The sequence below is a fragment of the Bombina bombina genome, chromosome 3 (genome assembly GCF_027579735.1).
Source record: "Bombina bombina isolate aBomBom1 chromosome 3, aBomBom1.pri, whole genome shotgun sequence".
Taxonomy (NCBI): Eukaryota; Metazoa; Chordata; class Amphibia; order Anura; family Bombinatoridae; genus Bombina; species Bombina bombina.
Genome location: NC_069501.1, coordinates 11140496 through 11161788, shown reverse-complemented (window position 1 = coordinate 11161788; position 21293 = coordinate 11140496). Strand labels below are relative to the sequence as shown.

At 41.4% G+C, this 21293-nt stretch overlaps 1 protein-coding gene across 1 annotated transcript in view; it reads left to right on the top strand.

Annotated features, from left to right (window-relative positions):
- Positions 1 to 21293, top strand: part of LOC128652786 (calsequestrin-2-like) — a 164191-nt gene that overhangs the window by 135481 nt on the left and 7417 nt on the right. The window contains exons 9-10 of the mRNA XM_053705719.1: positions 11035 to 11135; positions 18058 to 18132. Coding sequence (XP_053561694.1) covers positions 11035 to 11135; positions 18058 to 18132 — 176 coding nt within the window. The remainder of the gene's footprint in view (positions 1 to 11034; positions 11136 to 18057; positions 18133 to 21293) is intronic.

The following is a 21293-nucleotide window of genomic DNA, read 5'->3' as shown; positions in this document are numbered from 1 at the left end:
TCTCTTACTGTCATTCTCCCTCTAGCTGTCTCTTACTGTCATTCTCCCTCTAGTTGTCTCTTACTGTCATTCTCCCTCTAGCTGTCTCTTACTGTCATTCTCCCTCTAGTTGTCTCTTACTGTCATTCTCCCTCTAGTGGTCTCTTACTATCATCCTCCCTCTAGCTGTCTCTTACTGTCATTCTCCCTCTAGTTGTCTCTTACTGTTATTCTCCCTCTAGCTGTCTCTTACTGTCATTCTCCCTCTAGCTGTCACTTATTGTCATTATCCCTCTAGGTGTCTCTTACTGTCATTCTCCCTCTAGCTGTCTCTTACTGTCATTCTCCCTCTAGTTGTCTCTTACTGTCATTCTCCCTCTAGTGGTCTCTTACTGTCATTCTCCCTCTAGCTGTCTCTTACTATCATTCTCCCTCTAGCTGTCTCTTACTGTAATTCTCCCTCTAGTTGTCTCTTACTGTCATTCTCCCTCTAGCTGTCTCTTACTGTTATTCTCCTCTAACTGTCTCTTACTGTCATTCTCCCTCTAGCTGTCTCTTACTGTCATTCTCCCTCTAGCTGTCACTTATTGTCATTATCCCAATAGGCGTCTCTTACTGTCATTCTCCCTCTAGCTGTCTCTTACTGTCATTCTCCCTCTAGCTGTCTCTTACTATTATTCTCCCTCTAGCTGTCTCTTACTGTCATTCTCCCTCTAGCTTTCTCTTACTGTCATTCTCCCTCTAGTTGTCTCTTACTATCATTCTCCCTCTAGTTGTCTCTTACTGTCATTCTCCCTCTAGTTGTCTCTTACTGTCATTCTCCCTCTAGTTGTCTCTTACTGTCATTCTCCCTCTAGTTGTCTCTTACTGTCATTCTCCCTCTAGCTGTCTCTTACTGTCATTCTCCCTCTAGCTGTCACTTACTGTCATTATCCCAATAGCTGTCTCTTACTGTCATTCTCCCTCTAGCTGTCTCTTACTGTCATTCTCCCTCTAGCTGTCTCTTACTATTATTCTCCCTCTAGCTGTCTCTTACTGTCATTCTCCCTCTACCTTTCTCTTACTGTCATTCTCCCTCTAGCTTTCTCTTACTGTCATTCTCCCTCTAGTTGTCTCTTACTGTTATTCTCCCTCTAGCTGTCTCTTACTGTCATTCTCCCTCTAGTTGTCTCTTACTGTCATTCTCCCTCTAGTTGTCTCTTACTGTCATTCTCCCTCTAGCTGTCACTTACTGTCATTCTCCCTCTATTTGTCTCTTACTGTCATTCTCCCTCTAGTGGTCTCTTACTGTCATTCTCCCTCTAGCTGTCTCTTACTGTCATTCTCCCTCTAGCTGTCTCTTACTATTATTCTCCCTCTAGCTGTCTCTTACTGTCATTCTCCCTCTAGCTGTCTCTTACTGTCATTCTCCCTCTACCTTTCTCTTACTGTCATTCTCCCTCTAGTGGTCTCTTACTGTCATTCTCCCTCTAGCTGTCTCTTATTATCATTCTCCCTCTAGCTGTCTCTTACTGTAATTCTCCCTCTAGTTGTCTCTTACTGTCATTCTCCCTCTAGTTGTCTCTTACTGTTAATCTCCTCTAACTGTCTCTTACTGTCATTCTCCCTCTAGCTGTCTCTTACTGCTATTCTCCCTCTACTGTCTCTTACTGTCATTCTCCCTCTAGCTGTCACTTATTGTCATTATCCCAATAGGTGTCTCTTACTGTCATTCTCCCTCTAGCTGCCTCTTACTGTCATTCTCCCTCTAGCTGTCTCTTACTATTATTCTCCCTCTAGCTGTCTCTTACTGTCATTCTCCCTCTACCTTTCTCTTACTGTCATTCTCCCTCTAGTTGTCTCTTACTATCATTCTCCCTCTAGTTGTCTCTTACTGTCATTCTCCCTCTAGCTGTCTCCTACTGTTATTCTCCCTCTAGCTGTCTCTTACTGTTATTCTCCCTCTAGCTGTCTCTAGCTGTCATTCTCCCTCTAGCTGTCTCTTACTATCATTCTCCCTCTAGCTGTCTCTTACTATCATTCTCCCTCTAGCTGTCTCCTACTGTTATTCTCCCTCTAGCTGTCTCTAGCTGTCATTCTCCCTCTAGCTGTCTCATACAGTCATTCGCCTTTTAGCTGTCTCTTACTATCATTCTCCCTCTAGCTGTCTCTTACTATCATTCTCCCTCTAGCTGTCTCTTACTATCATTCTCCCTCTAGCTGTCTCTTACTATCATTCTCCCTCTAGCTGTCTCTTACTATCATTCTCCCTCTAGCTGTCTCTTACTGTATTCTCCCTCTAGCTTTCTATAACTGTTATTCTTCCTCTAGCTGTCTCTTACTGTCATTCTCCCTCTAGCTGTCTCTTACTGTCATTTTCCCTCTAACTGTCTCTTACTGTCATTCTCCCTCTAGCTGTCTCTTTCTGTCATTCTCCCTCTTGCTGTCACTTATTGTCATTCTCCCTCTAGCTGTCTCTTACTGTCATCCTCCCTCTAGCTGTCTCTTACTATCATTCTCCCTCTAGCTGTCTCTTACTATCATTCTCCCCTCTAGTTGTCTCTTACTGTCATTCTCCCTCTAGTTGTCTCTTACTATTATTCTCCCTCTAGTTGTCTCTTACTGTCATTCTCCCTCTAGCTGTCTCTTACTGTCATTCTCCCTCTAGTTGTCTCTTACTGTCATTCTCCCTCTAGCTGTCTCTTACTATCATTCTCCCTCTAGTTGTCTCTTACTATCATTCTCCCTCTAGTTGTCTCTTACTGTTATTCTCCCTCTAGCTGTCTCTTACTGTCATTCTCCCTCTAGTTGTCTCTTACTGTCATTCTCCCTCTAGTTGTCTCTTACTGTCATTCTCCCTCTAGTTGTCTCTTACTGTTATTCTCCCTCTAGTTGTCTCTTACTATCATTCTCCCTCTAGTTGTCTCTTACTGTCATTCTCCCTCTAGCTGTCTCTTACTATCATTCTCCCTCTAGCTGTCTCTTACTGTCATTCTCCCTCTAGTTGTCTCTTACTGTCATTCTCCCTCTAGTTGTCTCTTACTGTCATTCTCCCTCTAGTTGTCTCTTACTGTCATTCTCCCTCTAGCTGTCTCTTACTGTCATTCTCCCTCTAGCTGTCTCTTACTGTCATTCTCCCTCTAGTTGTCTCTTACTATCATTCTCCCTCTAGTTGTCTCTTACTGTCATTCTCCCTCTAGCTGTCTCTTACTATCATTCTCCCTCTAGCTGTCTCTTACTGTCATTCTCCCTCTAGTTGTCTCTTACTGTCATTCTCCCTCTAGTTGTCTCTTACTGTTATTCTCCCTCTAGTTGTCTCTTACTGTCATTCTCCCTCTAGTTGTCTCTTACTGTCATTCTCCCTCTAGTTGTCTCTTACTGTCATTCTCCCTCTAGTTGTCTCTTACTGTTATTCTCCCTCTAGTTGTCTCTTACTGTCATTCTCCCTCTAGTTGTCTCTTACTGTCATTCTCCCTCTAGTTGTCTCTTACTATCATTCTCCCTCTAGCTGTCTCTTACTGTCATTCTCCCTCTAGCTGTCTCTTACTGTTATTCTCCCTCTAGTTGTCTCTTACTATCATTCTCCCTCTAGCTGTCTCTTACTATCATTCTCCCTCTAGTTGTCTCTTACTATCATTCTCCCTCTAGCTGTCTCTTACTATCATTCTCCCTCTAGTTGTCTCTTACTATCATTCTCCCTCTAGCTGTCTCTTACTATCATTCTCCCTCTAGCTGTCTCTTACTGTCATTCTCCCTCTAGTTGTCTCTTACTGTCATTCTCCCTCTAGCTGTCTCTTACTGTCATTCTCCCTCTAGTTGTCTCTTACTATCATTCTCCCTCTAGCTGTCTCTTACTGTCATTCTCCCTCTAGCTGTCTCTTACTGTCATTCTCCCTCTAGCTGTCTCTTACTGTCATTCTCCCTCTAGTTGTCTCTTACTATCATTCTCCCTCTAGTTGTCTCTTACTGTCATTCTCCCTCTAGTTGTCTCTTACTGTCATTCTCCCTCTAGTTGTCTCTTACTATCATTCTCCCTCTAGCTGTCTCTTACTGTCATTCTCCCTCTAGCTGTCTCTTACTGTCATTCTCCCTCTAGTTGTCTCTTACTGTCATTCTCCCTCTAGTTGTCTCTTACTGTCATTCTCCCTCTAGTTGTCTCTTACTGTCATTCTCCCTCTAGCTGTCTCTTACTATCATTCTCCCTCTAGCTGTCTCTTACTATCATTCTCCCTCTAGCTGTCTCTTACTGTCATTCTCCCTCTAGCTGTCTCTTACTGTCATTCTCCCTCTAGCTGTCTCTTACTATCATTCTCCCTCTAGCTGTCTCTTACTGTCATTCTCCCTCTAGTTGTCTCTTACTGTCATTCTCCCTCTAGTTGTCTCTTACTATCATTCTCCCTCTAGCTGTCTCTTACTGTCATTCTCCCTCTAGTTGTCTCTTACTGTCATTCTCCCTCTAGTTGTCTCTTACTGTCATTCTCCCTCTAGCTGTCTCTTACTGTCATTCTCCCTCTAGCTGTCTCTTACTATCATTCTCCCTCTAGTTGTCTCTTACTGTCATTCTCCCTCTAGCTGTCTCTTACTGTTATTCTCCCTCTAGCTGTCTCTTACTGTCATTCTCCCTCTAGCTGGCATTCTCCCTTTAGCTGTCTCTTACTGTCATTCTCCCTCAAGTTGTCTCTTACTATCATTCTCCCTCTAAATGTCTCTTACGGTCATTCTACCTCTAGCTGACTCTTACTGTCATTCTCCCTCTAGTTGTCTCTTGCTGTCATTCTCCCTCTAGTTGTCTCTTTCTGTCATTCTCCCTCTAGTTGTCTCTTACTGTCATTCTCCCGCTAGCTGTCTCTTACTGGTATTCTCCCTCTAGCTGTCTATAAATGTCATTCTCCCTCTAGCTGTTTATAAATGTAATTCTCCCGCTAGCTGTCTCTCACTGCCATTCTCCCTCTAGCTGTCTCTTACTGTTATTCTCCCTCTAGCTGTCTCTTACTGTTGTTCTCCCTCTAGCTGTCTCTCACTGCCATTCTCCCTCTAGCTGTCTCTTACTGTTATTCTCCCTCTAGCTGTCTCTTACTATCATTCTCCCTCTAGCTGTCTCTTACTATCATTCTCCATCTAGCTGTCTCATACTGTCATTCGCCTTTTAACTGTCTCTTACTATCATTCTCCCTCTAGCTGTCTCTTACTGTCATTCTCCCTCTAGCTGTCTCTTACTATCATTCTCCCTCTAGCTGTCTCTTACTGTTATTCTCCCTCTAGCTGTCTCTTACTGTTATGTTCCTTCTAGTTGAATATTACTGTCATTGTTCCTCTAGCTGTCACTTATTGTCATTCTCCCTCTAGTTATCTCTTACTGTCATTCTCCCTCTAGCTGTCTCTTACTGTTATTCTCCCTCTAGCTGTCTCTTACTGTCATTCTCCCTCTAGCTGTCACTTACTGTTAATCTCCTCTAGCTGTCTCTTACTGTCATTCTCCCTCTAGTTGTCTCTTACTGTTATTCTCCCTCTAGCTGTCTCTTACTGTCATTCTCCCTCTAGCTGTCTCTTACTGTAATTATCCCTCTAGGTGTCTCTTACTGTCATTCTCCCTCTAGCTGTCTCTTACTGTCATTCTCCCTCTAGTTGTCTCTTACTGTCATTCTCCCTCTAGCTGTCTCTTACTGTCATTCTCCCTCTAGCTGTCTCTTACTATCATTCTCCCTCTAGCTGTCTCTTACTGAAATTCTCCCTCTAGTTGTCTCTTACTGTCATTCTCCCTCTAGTTGTCTCTTACTGTTATTCTCCCTCTAGCTGTCTCTTACTGTTATTCTCCCTCTAGCTGTCTCTTACTATTATTCTCCCTCTAGCTGTCTCTTACTGTTCATTCTCCCTCTAGCTGTCTCTTACTGTTATTCTCCCTCTAGCTGTCTCTTACTATTATTCTCCCTCTAGTTGTCTCTTACTGTCATTCTCCCTCTAGCTGTCTCTTACTGTCATTCTCCCTCTAGCTGTCTCTTACTATTATTCTCCCTCTAGCTGTCTCTTACTGTCATTCTCCCTCTAGTTGTCTCTTACTATTATTCTCCCTCTAGTTGTCTCTTACTATTATTCTCCCTCTAGTTGTCTCTTACTGTCATTCTCCCTCTAGTTGTCTCTTACTATCATTCTCCCTCTAGTTGTCTCTTACTGTTATTCTCCCTCTAGCTGTCTCTTACTATCATTCTCCCTCTAGCTGTCTCTTACTGTCATTCTCCCTCTAGTTGTCTCTTACTATCATTCTCCCTCTAGCTGTCTCTTACTGTCATTCTCCCTCTAGTTGTCTCTTACTGTCATTCTCCCTCTAGTTGTCTCTTACTATCATTCTCCCTCTAGCTGTCTCTTACTGTCATTCTCCCTCTAGTTGTCTCTTACTGTCATTCTCCCTCTAGTTGTCTCTTACTATCATTCTCCCTCTAGCTGTCTCTTACTGTCATTCTCCCTCTAGTTGTCTCTTACTGTCATTCTCCCTCTAGCTGTCTCTTACTGTCATTCTCCCTCTAGCTGTCTCTTACTGTCATTCTCCCTCTAGCTGTCTCTTACTGTCATTCTCCCTCTAGCTGTCTCTTACTGTTATTCTCCCTCTAGCTGTCTCATACTGTTATTTTTTGTCTGTTACTGTCATTTTCCCTCTAACTGTCTCTTTCTGTCATTCTCCCTCTTGCTGTCACTTATTCTCATTCTCCCTCTAGCTGTCTCTTACTGTCATTCTGCCTCTAGTTGTCTCTTACTATTATTCTTCCTCTAGTTGTCTCTTACTGTCATTCTCCCTCTAGTTGTCTCTAACTAACATTCTCCCTCTAGTTGTCTCTTACTGACATTCTCCCTCTAGTTGTCTCTTACTGTTATTCTCCCTCTAGTTGTCTCTTACTATCATTCTCCCTCTAGCTGTCTCTTACTGTCATTCTCCCTCTAGTTGTCTCTTACTATCATTCTCCCTCTAGTTGTCTCTTACTGTCATTCTCCCTCTAGCTGTCTCTTACTGTCATTCTCCCTCTAGTTGTCTCTTACTATCATTCTCCCTCTAGCTGTCTCTTACTGTCATTCTCCCTTTAGTTGTCTCTTACTGTCATTCTCCCTCTAGTTGTCTCTTACTGTCATTCTCCCTCTAGTTGTCTCTTACTGTCATTCTCCCTCTAGCTGTCTCTTACTGTCATTCTCCCTCTAGTTGTCTCTTACTGTCATTCTCCCTCTAGTTGTCTCTTACTATTATTCTCCCTCTAGTTGTCTCTTACTGTCATTCTCCCTCTAGCTGTCTCTTACTATCATTCTCCCTCTAGTTGTCTCTTACTGTCATTCTCCCTCTAGCTGTCACTTATTGTCATTCCCCTCTAATTATCTCTTACTGTCATTCTCCCTCTAGCTGTCTCTTACTGTTATTCTGCCTCTAGCTGTCTCTTACTGTCATTCTCCCTCTAGCTGGCATTCTCCCTTTAGCTGTCTCTTACTGTCATTCTCCCTCTAGTTGTCTCTTACTATCATTCTCCCTCTAGATGTCTCTTACTGTCATTCTACCTCTAGCTGACTCTTACTGTCATTCTCCCTCTAGCTGTCTCTTACTATCTTTCTCCCTCTAGCTGTCTCTTTCTGTCATTCTCCCTCTAGTTGTCTCTTACTATCTTTCTCCCTCTAGCTGTCTCTTACTGTCATTCTCCCTCTAGCTGTCTCTTACTGGTATTCTCCCTCTAGCTGTCTATAAATGTCATTCTCCCTCTAGCTGTCTCTTACTGGTATTCTCCCTCTAGCTGTTTATAAATGTAATTCTCCCGCAAGCTGTCTCTCACTGCCATTATCCCTCTAGCTGTCTCTTACTGTTGTTCTCCCTCTAGCTGTCTCTCACTGCCATTCTCCCTCTAGCTGTCTCTTACTGTTATTCTCCCTCTAGCTGTCTCTTACTATCATTCTCCCTCTAGCTGTCTCTTACTATCATTCTCCCTCTAGCTGTCTCATACTGTCATTCACCTTTTAGCTGTCTCTTACTATCATTCTCCCTCTAGCTGTCTCTTACTGTTATTCTCCCTCTAGCTGTCTCTTACTGTTATTCTCCTTCTAGTTGAATATTACTGTCATTCTTCCTCTAGCTGTCACTTATTGTCATTCTCCCTCTAATTATCTCTTACTCTCATTCTCCCTCTAGCTGTCTCTTACTGTTAATATCCCTCTAACTGTCTCTTACTGTCATTCTCCCTCTAGCTGTCTCTTACTGTTAATCTCCTCTAACTGTCTCTTACTGTCATTCTCCCTCTAGCTGTCTCTTACTGGTATTCTCCCTCTAGCTGTCTATAAATCTCATTCTCCCTCTAGCTGTCTCTTACTGGTATTCTCCCTCTAGCTGTCTCTTACTGTAATTCTCCCTCTAGCTGTCTCTTACTGTCATTCTCCCTCTAGCTGTCTCTTACTGTCTTTCTCCCTCTAGCTGTCTCTTACTGTCATTCTCCCTCTAGCTGTCTCTTACTGTTATTCTCCCTCTAGCTGTCTCTTACTATCATTCTCCCTCTAGCTGTCTCTTACTGTCATTCTCCCTCTAGCTGTCTCTTACTGTCATTCTCCCTCTAGCTGTCTCTTACTGTCATTCTCCCTCTAGCTGTCTCTTACTGTAATTCTCCCTCTAGCTGTCTCTTACTGTCATTCTCCCTCTAGTTGTCTCTTACTCTTATTCTCCCTCTAGCTGTCTCTTACTGTCATTCTCCCTCTAGCTGTCTCTTATTGTCATTCTCCCTCTAGGTGTCTCTTACTGTCATTCTCCCTCTAGCTGTCTCTTACTGTCATTCTCCCTCTAGTTGTCTCTTACTGTCATTCTCCCTCTAGCTGTCTCTTACTGTAATTCTCCCTCTAGCTGTCTCTTACTGTCATTCTCCCTCTAGCTGTCTCCTACTGTTATTCTCCCTCTAGCTGTCTCTTACTATCATTCTCCCTCTTGTAGTCACTTACTATCATTCTCCCTCTAGCTGTCTCTTACTGTCATTCTCCCTCTAGCTGTCTCTTACTGGTATTCTCCCTCTAGCTGTCTGTAAATGTCATTCTTTCTCTAGCTGTCTCTTACTGTCATTCTCCCTCTAGCTGTCTCTTACTGTCATTCTCCCTCTAGCGGTCTCTTTCTGTCATTCTCCTTCTTGCTGTCACTTATTCTCATTCTCTAGCTGTCTCTTACTGTTATTGTCCCTCTAGCTGTCTCTTACTGTTATTCTCCCTCTAGCTGTCTCTTACTGTTATTCTCCCTCTAGTTGTCTCTTTCTGTCATTCTCCCTCTTGCTGTCACTTATTCTCATTCTCCCTCTAGCTGTCTCTTACTGTCATTTTCCCTCTAACTGTCTCTTTCTGTCTGTCTCCCTCTAGCGGTCTCTTTCTGTCATTCTCCTTCTTGCTGTCACTTATTCTCATTCTCTAGCTGTCTCTTACTGTTATTGTCCCTCTAGCTGTCTCTTACTGTTATTCTCCCTCTAGCTGTCTCTTACTGTTATTGTCCCTCTAGCTGTCTCTTACTGTTATTCTCCCTCTAGCTGTCTCTTACTGTTATTCTCCCTCTAGTTGTCTCTTTCTGTCATTCTCCCTCTTGCTGTCACTTATTCTCATTTTCCCTCTAGCTGTCTCTTACTGTCATTCTCCCTCTAACTGTCTCTTTCTGTCTGTCTCCCTCTAGCTGTCTGTTTCTGTCATTCTCCCTCTTGCTGTCACTTATTGTCATTCTCCCTCTAGCTGTCTCTTACTGTTATTGTCCCTCTAGCTGTCTTTTACTATCATTCTCCCTCTAGCTGTCTCTTACTGTTATTGTCCCTCTAGCTGTCTTTTACTATCATTCTCCCTCTAGCTGTCTCTTACTGTCATTCTCCCTCTAGTTGCCTCTTACTGTCATTCTCCTTCTAGCTGTCTCTAGCTGTCATTCTCCAGCTAGCTGTCTCTTACTGTCATTTTCCTTCTAGATGTCTCTTACTGTCATTCTCCCTCTAGTTGTCTCTTACTGTCATTCTCCCTCTAGTGGTCTCTTACTGTCATTCTCCCTCTAGCGGTCTCTTACTATCATTCTCCCTCTAGCTGTCTCTTACTGTCATTGTCCCTCTAGTTGTCTCTTACTGTCATTCTCCCTCTAGTTGTCTCTTACTGTCATTCTCCCTCTAGTTGTCTCTTACTGTCATTCTCCCTCTAGTGGTCTCTTACTGTCATTCTCCCTCTTGCGGTCTCTTACTGTCATTCTCCCTCTAGCTGTCTCTTACTGTCATTCTCCCTCTAGTTGTCTCTTACTGTCATTCTCCCTCTAGTTGTCTCTTACTGTCATTCTCCCTCTAGTTGTCTCTTACTGTCATTCTCCCTCTAGTGGTCTCTTACTGTCATTCTCCCTCTTGCGGTCTCTTACTATCATTCTCCCTCTAGCTGTCTCTTACGGTCATTCTCCCTCTAGTTGTCTCTTACTGTCATTCTCCCTCTAGTTGTCTCTTACTGTCATTCTCCCTCTAGTGGTCTCTTACTGTCATTCTCCCTCTAGTGGTCTCTTACTGTCATTCTCCCTCTAGCGGTCTCTTACTATCATTCTCCCTCTAGCTGTCTCTTACTGTCATTCTCCCTCTAGTTGCCACTTACTGTCAGTCTCCCTCTAGTTGTCACTTACTGTCATTCTCCCTCTAGTTGTCTCTTACTGTCATTCTCCCTCTAGTTGTCTCTTACTGTCATTCTCCCTCTAGTGGTCTCTTACTGTCATTCTCCCTCTAGTGGTCTCTTACTATCATTCTCCCTCTAGTTGTCTCTTACTATCATTCTCCCTCTAGCTGTCTCTTACTGTCATTCTCCCTCTTGTTGTCTCTTACTGTCATCCTCCCTCTAGCTGTCTCTTAATGTCATTCTCCCTCTAGTTGTCTCTTACTGTCATTCTCCTTCTAGCTGTTTCTTAATGTCATTCTCCTTCTAGCTGTCTCTTACTGACATTCTCCCTCGTGCTGTCTCTTACTGTCATTCGCCTTTTGCTGTCTTATACTGCCATTTTACCTCCAGTCATTTTCACTGCTGTTCTTCTAGCTGTCTCTCTCACTCTCTTCCTCTCTTCGCCTGTCTCTTTCACTTTCCCAGATGGTTTTGAGTTACTGCAGATTCTGAAAGAGGTTGCAAGAGCGAATACAGACAACCCTGAACTGAGTATTGTCTGGATTGACCCTGACAACTTTCCCCTGGTAAGAAAACTGTGGCTGAGCAATGCAACATTACCATATGACATGGTATGGGCACAGATTGTTCTTTGACTTTGTGCGATGTAACATATTGCTTTCTGGTCTGATTGTTATATGCTGAAGTATGATTTTGTATGATGTAATTCATGATGTCACATATTTAGTTGTAAGTCTGGATGATGTAATGCACCATTTTGTATGATGTCACATATTGGGGTGTTAGTCTGGTTGATGTAAACTGCTCACTGTGTGTGATTTCAGATGTTGTGATCTGTGTCAGCATGATTATCAGTTTTTGCGGTCTGTGTCTGCATAATGTCAGATCTTGTGGTCGGTGTCTGTACAATGTCAGATGTTGTGGTTGGTGTCAGTATGAGGTCAAATATTGTGATCAGTGTCTACATGTCAAATGCAAATGTTGAGCTCTGTATTATGCCAGATGTTGTGATTGGTATCTGTATGATGTCAGATGTTTTGGTTCATGTCTGCATGATGTCAGATGTTTTGGTCTGTGTCTTCATAGTTTCATATGTTGTGGTGAGTGTCTTTGTGATCTCTGATGTTTTAGTCAATGTTAGTATGATGTCAGATGTTGTGGTCGGTGTCTGTATAATTTTAGATGCTGTAGTCAGTGTCTGCATAATGGTTGCTATTTCTATAAAGCCAGATGTGGTGAATATCTGTATGATGTCAGATATTGTGGTTGGTGTCTGTATGATGTCAGATGTTGAGGTCTGCATGATGTCAGATATTGTGGTCGGTGTCTGTATGATGTCAGATTTTGAGGTCTGCATGATGTCAGATATTGTGGTCAGTGTCTGTATGATGTCAGATTTTGAGGTCTGCATGATGTCAGATTGTGTGGTCAGTTTCTGCATGGTGTCAGCTGTTAAGGTCAATGTCTGCATAATGTCAGATGCTGTGGTTAGTGTCATTATGATGTCAGATATGTGGATGGTGTCAGTATGATGTCAGATGTTGAGGTCTGTATAATTTTAGATGTTGAGGTCTGTAAGATAAAAGAGAACAAAGAGAAAAGAGAAAAGCATATCATGGAAAATAAACATCACACATTTATAAGAGACAGAGCAGACGATTTATCTAATTCAGTCTACATATGGAACAGGAGACAGCGGAACGATTATAGGCGTAGTTTGCCCATTAATAATAATTATAACAAAAATAAGATAAACAAAAAAGGCAACCGCAATCGTAGACGCAGAAATAGACAGAATAGATCAGTTACATTTTCTGATAGTGATACCGAATAGTCCTCAGATGATAAACAATCTGATGACAACACATCTAGGACTGACATTAGCGTAACTAATCACCAGGTCTAACAACAACCAGGGATTCTTAAACCTCCATCTAGTAATATAAACTTAGGTGCCAGGCCCAAGGAAAAACCTGCTTACCATGATATGAATAATAAAAATTCCAACTATGTTCCAAGTGAAACAACTGGAAGCGACTTCATTGTCGCAGTAAATAATCAAAGCATGTTGGAAGAGGTTTTTCCATTGGGTCAGGGTCCTCCAGAAGGAAGGGGAGGGGTGGACCTTCAACAGATCTACCATGATAGATATCAGTTGAGGGGCAATCGCACTAACACCAAAAACAAATATACAACATTATTAATGTATCCTCTATCATTTTGACTAAGGCCCAGGTAGAGGTATTGGGTTTCGGTTTAGGATTTTCCCCTACCACTAACTTTGATTTATTCCAGACTATGATAGACCTTAATAGACTAGTTAGGAATGTTACTCTCAAAAAACACTTTTCTACCACCACTGATTCTAATTTTGTAAATATCAATGTAGAACCGATCAAATGCCCAGAATCTTTCACTTTTGAAGAAAACTGATTTAGTCACTTTACAGCTATTGGCCTCAGAAACAATACCAAGTTCAGGGGAGATAATTTGGTATAAAATTTCGTGATAGATCAAGATTCTATCCTATACACAGCAGGGGCCCTATAATTGAAACTTTTTATAATAGGGTGGAAAAAGATCTCCAAATCTTGAAAAATAGCTTGGGACCTACAAAACATAATCTTACCATAAAACAAAAGGATGCTATTAAGGCCCTACAAGAAAATGGCTCTATAGTCATACGCCCTGCGGATAAGGGCGGGACTATAGTAGTCATTGATTGTTCTGATTATGTTTTGGAAGCCCTACGCCAACTTGAAAACACTCATGATTACTTTATTCTATCACGTAACCCCACTAATCAGTTCAAGAGAGAGCTCAAAGATATCCTGGATGATGGTTTGGAACATGGGTTTATCAATGCTTCTACAGCTCAGTATCTGGATGTGCCTTTCCCAATGATACCCATGTTATACCATTTTCCTAAAGTTCACAAATCTTTGACCAATATTAAAGGGAGACCTATCGTAAGTGGCATTGACTCTCTTTTAGAGCATCTATGTCAATGGCTAGATGCCATACCTCAACCCCCGGCCATAAGCCTTTTGTCTTATACTAGAGACTCAAAACACATTCTTAACCTTGTGAATAACATCAAGTGGAATAAATCTTATACCGGGGTTACTATAGATGCAGTCTCTTTGTATTCATCGATCCCCCATTCTGAAGGCATTGAGGCTATTAAATTTTTCCTGACATTTTTCACTGAATACACTGTGGAATTTCAAACCTTTGTCATTAGGATATTGGAGTTTTTACTTACTCATAACTTTTTCTGTTTTGAGGGCATATATTATCTCCAAAGATGTGGTACCGCCATGGGGGCTAAATTTGCCCCCTCCTATGCCAATCTCTATCTTGGCAGGTGGGAGCTTTACCACATCTTTGGAGATACCAATCCATACAGATTACATATACGCTTTTGTAAGCGTTTTATTGATGATCTGTTAATTGTATGGTCGGGTCCTCCTGAACTTATAAAGACATTTGTTGAATGGCTCAATGATAATGACAAGGGTTTGAGCTTCACGTACGAATACGATTCACCTACCATTAACTTTCTTGATCTTTGCTTGGTAGGAAGTGAGGATGGTAGTATCCACTCAAAGGTTTTTAGGAAACCTATTTCAGCTAACAATTTGCTTCACGCAGATAGCTGTCATCCGAAGAATGTGTCCTATGCTGTGGCTAAAGGACAATTCTCCAGACTTAAGAGGAATTGTAGTAAGGAGGGTGACTATCTGAGTGAGGCAAATGATCTGGAAAAAAGGTTGAGAGAGTGCAAATACAACAGGAGTCATATCAGAGAAGCCAAGACGAAAGTCCAAGAGTTATCTAGGGACAGTCTTTTAGTAGACAGGATAACCACACGTGATACACAGACCTTTAAAGGGGTACACTTTGTGACTACTTTTTGTGCCCAATTTCCTAAAATTTGTAGCATTGTAAAAAAGCACTTTTCACTCCTGGCAGCCGATGACCAGCTTAAGGACACAGTCCAACAAGACATACGCTGTACTTACAAAAAATGTCGTACTATTGGTTCAATTCTTTCCCCCACCCAGCTAAAACAAAGCAATAGATCAGAGAGTTCTTGGCTATCCCATACAGGCATGTTCAGATGTGGACACAGAAAATGCAAACCTTGTGAATATGTCCAAATTTCTAATACATTTACATCTACGGTAACAGCCAGGTAGAACATATGATATCAAAACTTGCCTTAATTGCACTAGTACATGTATAGTGTATCTCATTACGTGTATTCAGTGCAAAATCCAATATGTGGGTCTCACCTCTAGGGACATTAATACATGTATGAGAGAGCATATCTCTACCATAGGTAAGGGTAAATCTACCACACCTTTGGTACAGCATTTTGCCAATTTTCATGACAGCAAACTTGATACATTTAGGTGGATTGTTATAGAAAAGGTCACAGTACCTCATAGAGGGGGAGATATTGATGTTCTCTTGTCCAAACGTTAGGTGTTCTGGATCTTTCATTTGAGATCTAGAGCACCTCAAGGTCTAAATTCTAGATACGACATGATCAATTTTTGGGAATGATGTTCTATTTTTTCCATTCCATGTATCATGCCTCATCCTATCTCATTTCCTTTATACATATTTCTCATCTTTTTTATATATATATATATATATATATATATATATATATATATATATATATATATATGTGAGGTATATTATATATTTTATCACATGTATATTTTTTCATATTTTTTCATATCTTCAAGCGTATAACTTGCGTGTATAAATATGTATATATAAACACCTTACCAGTATTATCCTGAGCTTGGACTATTCTACCCTAATATATACATATTACATACTATAAGGTGTATAGCTTTTACTATTGTCTATGTATTTATAGGGTACATTATAGTATGTATATTGTATTATGTTTATTAACTCATGTACAATATGTGTTTGCACTTGATTCCACACCATGTACTGTTGCTCTTTATATATAGCGGATCCACTAATATTGCTCATGCATCTGGGTCTACATTGTAACATGTAATATTAATATTTGACCCTTTTGCTATAATCTCTTTCATCTCAATCTGTCCTAGGACATTTATCATGACAGCTGGTTTCATCAGCTATTAATATATAAAGATATTCTAGGCATTGTTTAGTAATTTAAGTGTTAACTGACTACATGTATTAGAGGGCGTGTTATATTTTAATTATCTTTATCCAATCAGGTAAAACCTTACCTGTTTTAAACTACGTCCCCTAATAGCACTCTATGCTATGATTACGGCCTGAGGGCTGAAACATGTAAGCATCCGTGCTACGCCCTCTTTCACTCTGTCGGTTGCTACATGCTTTTTTAACGTTTTGTTAGTTGCAATAATAAAGACTTTTTATCACTACACAGTGGCTCCACACTTTTGTTCCTAGAGGTCTGTAAAGATGTCAGATGTTGTGGTTGGTGTCTGTATGATGTAACATGTTATGGCCAGTGTCTGCATGATGTCAGATGTTGTGGTTGGTGTCTGTATGATGTAACATGTTATGGCCAGTGTCTGCATGATGTCAGATGTTGTGGTTGGTGTCTGTATGATGTAACATGTTATGGCCAGTGTCTGCATGATGTCAGATGTTGTGGTTGGTGTCTGTATGATGTAACATGTTATGGCCAGTGTCTGCATGATGTCAGATGTTGTGGTTGGTGTCTGTATGATGTAACATGTTATGGCCAGTGTCTGCATGATGTCAGATGTTGTGGTTGGTGTCTGTATGATGTAACATGTTATGGCCAGTGTCTGCATGATGTCAGATGTTGTGGTTGGTGTCTGTATGATGTAACATGTTATGGCCAGTGTCTGCATGATGTCAGATGTTGTGGTTGGTGTCTGTATGATGTAACATGTTATGGCCAGTGTCTGCATGATGTCAGATGTTGTGGTTGGTGTCTGTATGATGTAACATGTTATGGCCAGTGTCTGCATGATGTCAGATGTTGTGGTTGGTGTCTGTATGATGTAACATGTTATGGCCAGTGTCTGCATGATGTCAGATGTTGTGGTTGGTGTCTGTATGATGTAACATGTTATGGCCAGTGTCTGCATGATGTCAGATGTTGTGGTTGGTGTCTGTATGATGTAACATGTTATGGCCAGTGTCTGCATGATGTCAGATGTTGTGGTTGGTGTCTGTATGATGTAACATGTTATGGCCAGTGTCTGCATGATGTCAGATGTTGTGGTTGGTGTCTGTATGATGTAACATGTTATGGCCAGTGTCTGCATGATGTCAGATGTTGTGGTTGGTGTCTGTATGATGTAACATGTTATGGCCAGTGTCTGCATGATGTCAGATGTTGTGGTTGGTGTCTGTATGATGTAACATGTTATGGCCAGTGTCTGCATGATGTCAGATGTTGTGGTTGGTGTCTGTATGATGTAACATGTTATGGCCAGTGTCTGCATGATGTCAGATGTTGTGGTTGGTGTCTGTATGATGTAACATGTTATGGCCAGTGTCTGCATGATGTCAGATGTTGTGGTTGGTGTCTGTATGATGTAACATGTTATGGCCAGTGTCTGCATGATGTCAGATGTTGTGGTCAGTGTCTGTATGATGTAACATGTTATAGCCAGTGTCTGCATTATGTCAGATGTTGTGGTCAGTTTCTGTATGATGTCAGATGTTGTGGTTGGTGTCTATATGATGTCAGATATTGTGGTCAGTGTCTAATGTCACATGTTTTTTTTGGTGTCTATGATGTCAGATGTTGTGGTCAGTGTCTGATTAAAGTCAGATGTGTGGTTGATGTCTGTATGATATCAGATGTTGTGGTTGGTGTCTATATGATGTCAGATGTTGTGGTTGGTGTCTATATGATGTCAGATATTGTGGTCAGTGTCTAATGTCACATGTTTTTTTTGGTGTCTATGATGTCAGATGTTGTGGTCAGTGTCTGATTAAAGTCAGATGTTGTGGTTGATGTCTGTAAGAAATCAGATGTGTGGTTGATGTCTGTATGATATCAGATGTTGTGGTTGGTGTCTATATGATGTCAGATATTGTGGTCAGTGTCTAATGTCACATGTTTTTTTTGGTGTCTATGATGTCAGATGTTGTGGTCAGTGTCTGATTGAAGTCAGATGTTGTGGTTGATGTCTGTATGATATCAGATTTTGTGGTTTGTGTCTATATTTGTCAGAGGTTGAGGTTGTTGTCTGCATGATGTCAGATGTTGTGGTCGGTGTCTGTATGGTGTCAGATGTTGTGGTCAGTGTCTGTTTGATGTCAGATATTGAGGCCTGTATGATGTCACATGTTGTGGTCGGTGTTTGTATGATGTCAGATGTTGAGGTTGGAGTCTGTATGATGTCAGATGTATTGGACAGTCCCTGTATGATGTCAGATGTTGTGGTCAGTGTCTGTTTGATGTCACACACTAGTTGTTTTACCATTATAATAAAACAAACATTTCTATATTACCAACAGCTTGTTACGTATTGGGAGAGAACATTTCACATTGACCTCTTCAGACCTCAGATTGGGGTTGTCAATGTAACAGATGTGAGTACTTTTGTTATTTAGTGTTTAAGAATAGGAAGGCGTAATTTTTAAATAAAATTATTCATATTTGTAAGTGTGCTACATAATAATTATTTTTTAAACTGTCTCTGTAATAATCCACCTATTACACAATATACTACCTCTCCATATAATTCCTCCTATTGCCCCATATAACCCTCCCTATAACTCCTCCTATTGCACCATATAAACCTCCCTATAACTCCTCCTATTGCACCATATAACCCTCCCTATAACTCCTCCTATTGCACCATATAACCCTCCCTATAACTCCTCCTATTGCACCATATAACCCTCCCTATAACTCCTCCTATTGCACCATATAACCCTCCCTATAACTCCTCCTATTGCACCATAAAACCCTCCCTATAACTCCTCCTATTGCACCATAAAACCCTCCCTATAACTCCTCCTATTGCACCATATAACCCTCTATATAACTCCTCCTATTGTACCATATAACCGCTCCCTATAACTCCTCCTATTGCACCATATAACCCTCCCTATAACTCCTCCTATTGCACCATATAACCCTCCCTATAACTCCTCCTATTGCACCATATAACCCTCCCTATAACTCCTCCTATTGCACCATATAACCCTCCCTATAACTCCTCCTATTGCACTATATAACCCTCCCTATAACTCCTCCTATTGCACCATTTAACCCTCCCTATAACTCCTCCTATTGCACCATATAACCCTCCCTATAACTCCTCCAATTGCACCATATAATTCTCCCTATAACTCCTCCTATTGCACCATATAACCCTCCCTATAACTCTTCCTATTGCACCCTATAACTCTCCCTATAACTCCTCCTATTGCACCATATAACCCTCCCTATAACTCCTCCTATTGCACCATATAACCCTCCCTATAACTCCTCCTATTGCACCATATAACCCTCCCTATAACTCCTCCTATTGCACCATATAACCCTCCCTATAACTCCTCCTATTGCACCATATAATGCTCCCTATACCTCCTCCTATTGCACCATATAACCCTCCCTATAACTCCTCCTATTGTACCATATAACCCTCCCTATAACTCCTCCTATTGTACCATATAACCCTCCCTATAACTTGTCCTATTGCACCATATAACCCTCCCTATAATCCCTCCTATTGCACCATATAACTCCTCCCTATAACTCCTCCTATTGCACCATGAAACCCTCCCTATAACTCATATTGCACCATGTAACCCTCCCTATAACTCCTCCTATTGTACCATATAACCCTCCCTATAACTCCTCATATTGTACCATATAACCCTCCCTATAACTCCTCCTATTGCACCATATAAACCCTCCCTATAACTCCTCCTATTGCACCATATAACCCTCCCTATAACTCCTCCTATTTCACCATATAACCCTCCCTATAACTCCTCCTATTGCACCATATAACCCTCCCTATAACTCCTCCTATTGCACCATATAACCCTCCCTATAACTCCTCCTATTGCACTATATAACCCTCCCTATAACTCCTCCTATTGCACCATTTAATCCTCCCTATAACTCCTCCTATTGCACCATATAACCCTCCCTATAACTCCTCCAATTGCACCATATAATTCTCCCTATAACTCCTCCTATTGCACCATATAACCCTCCCTATAACTCCTCCTATTGCACCCTATAACTCTCCCTATAACTCCTCCTATTGCACCATATAAGCCTCCCTATAACTCCTCCTATTGCACCATATAACCCTCCCTATAACTCCTCCTATTACACCATATAATGCTCCCTATACCTCCTCCTATTGCACCATATAACCCTCCCTATAACTCCTCCTATTGTACCATATAACCCTCCCTATAACTCCTCCTATTGTACCATATAACCCTCCCTATAACTTGTCCTATTGCACTATATAACCCTCCCTATAACTCCTCCTAATGCACCATATAACCCTCCCTATAACTCCTCCTATTGTACCATGAAACCCTCCCTATAACTCATATTGCACCATGTAACTCCTCCCTATAACTCCTCCTATTGCACCATGAAACCCTCCCTATAACTCATATTGCACCATGTAACCCTCCCTATAACTCCTCATATTGCACCATATAACCCTCCCTATAACTCCTCCTATTGTACCATATAACCCTCCCTATAACTCCTCATATTGCACCATATAACCCTCCCTATAACTCCTCCTATTGCACCATATAAACCCTCCCTATAACTCCTCCTATTGCACCATATAACTCTCCCTATAACTCCTCCTATTGCACCATATAACCCTCCCTTAAATCCTCGTATTGCACTATATATTCCTCTGTATAACTCCTCATATTGTACCATATAACCCTCTATATAACTCCTCCTATTGCACCATATAACCCTCCCTATAACTCCTCATATTGTATCATATAACGCTCCCTATAACCCTCCCTATATCTCTTCATATTGTACCATGTAACCCTCCCTATAACTCCTCCTATTGCACTATATAACCCTCCGTATAACTCCTCCTATTGCACCATATAACTCTCCCTTTAGCTCCTCCTATTGCACCATATAACCCTCCCAATAACTCCTCCTATTGCACCATATAACCCTCCCTATATTTTATTGCACTATATATTCCTCCATATAACTCCTCCTATTGTACCATATAACCCTCCCTATAACTGCTCATATTGCACCATATAACCATCCCTATAACTCCTCCTATTGCACCATATAACCCTCCCAATAACTCCTCCTATTGCATCATATAACTCTCCCTATAACTTCTTCTATTGCACCATATAACCCTCCCTATAACTCATCTTATTGCACCATATAACCCTCCTTATAACTCCTCATATTGTACCATATAACTCTCTATATAACTCCTCCTATTGCACCATATAACCCCCCTATAGCTCCTCCTATTGCACCATATAACCCTCTATATAACTCCTCCTATTGCACCATATAACCCTCCCTATAACTCCTCCTATTGCACCATATAACCCCCTATAGCTCCTCCTATTGCACCATATAACCCTCTATATAACTCCTCCTATTGCACCATATAACCCTCCCTATAACTCCTCCTATTGCACCATATAACCCTCCCTATAACTCCTCCTATTGCACCATATAACCCTCCCTATAACTCCTCCTATTGCACCAT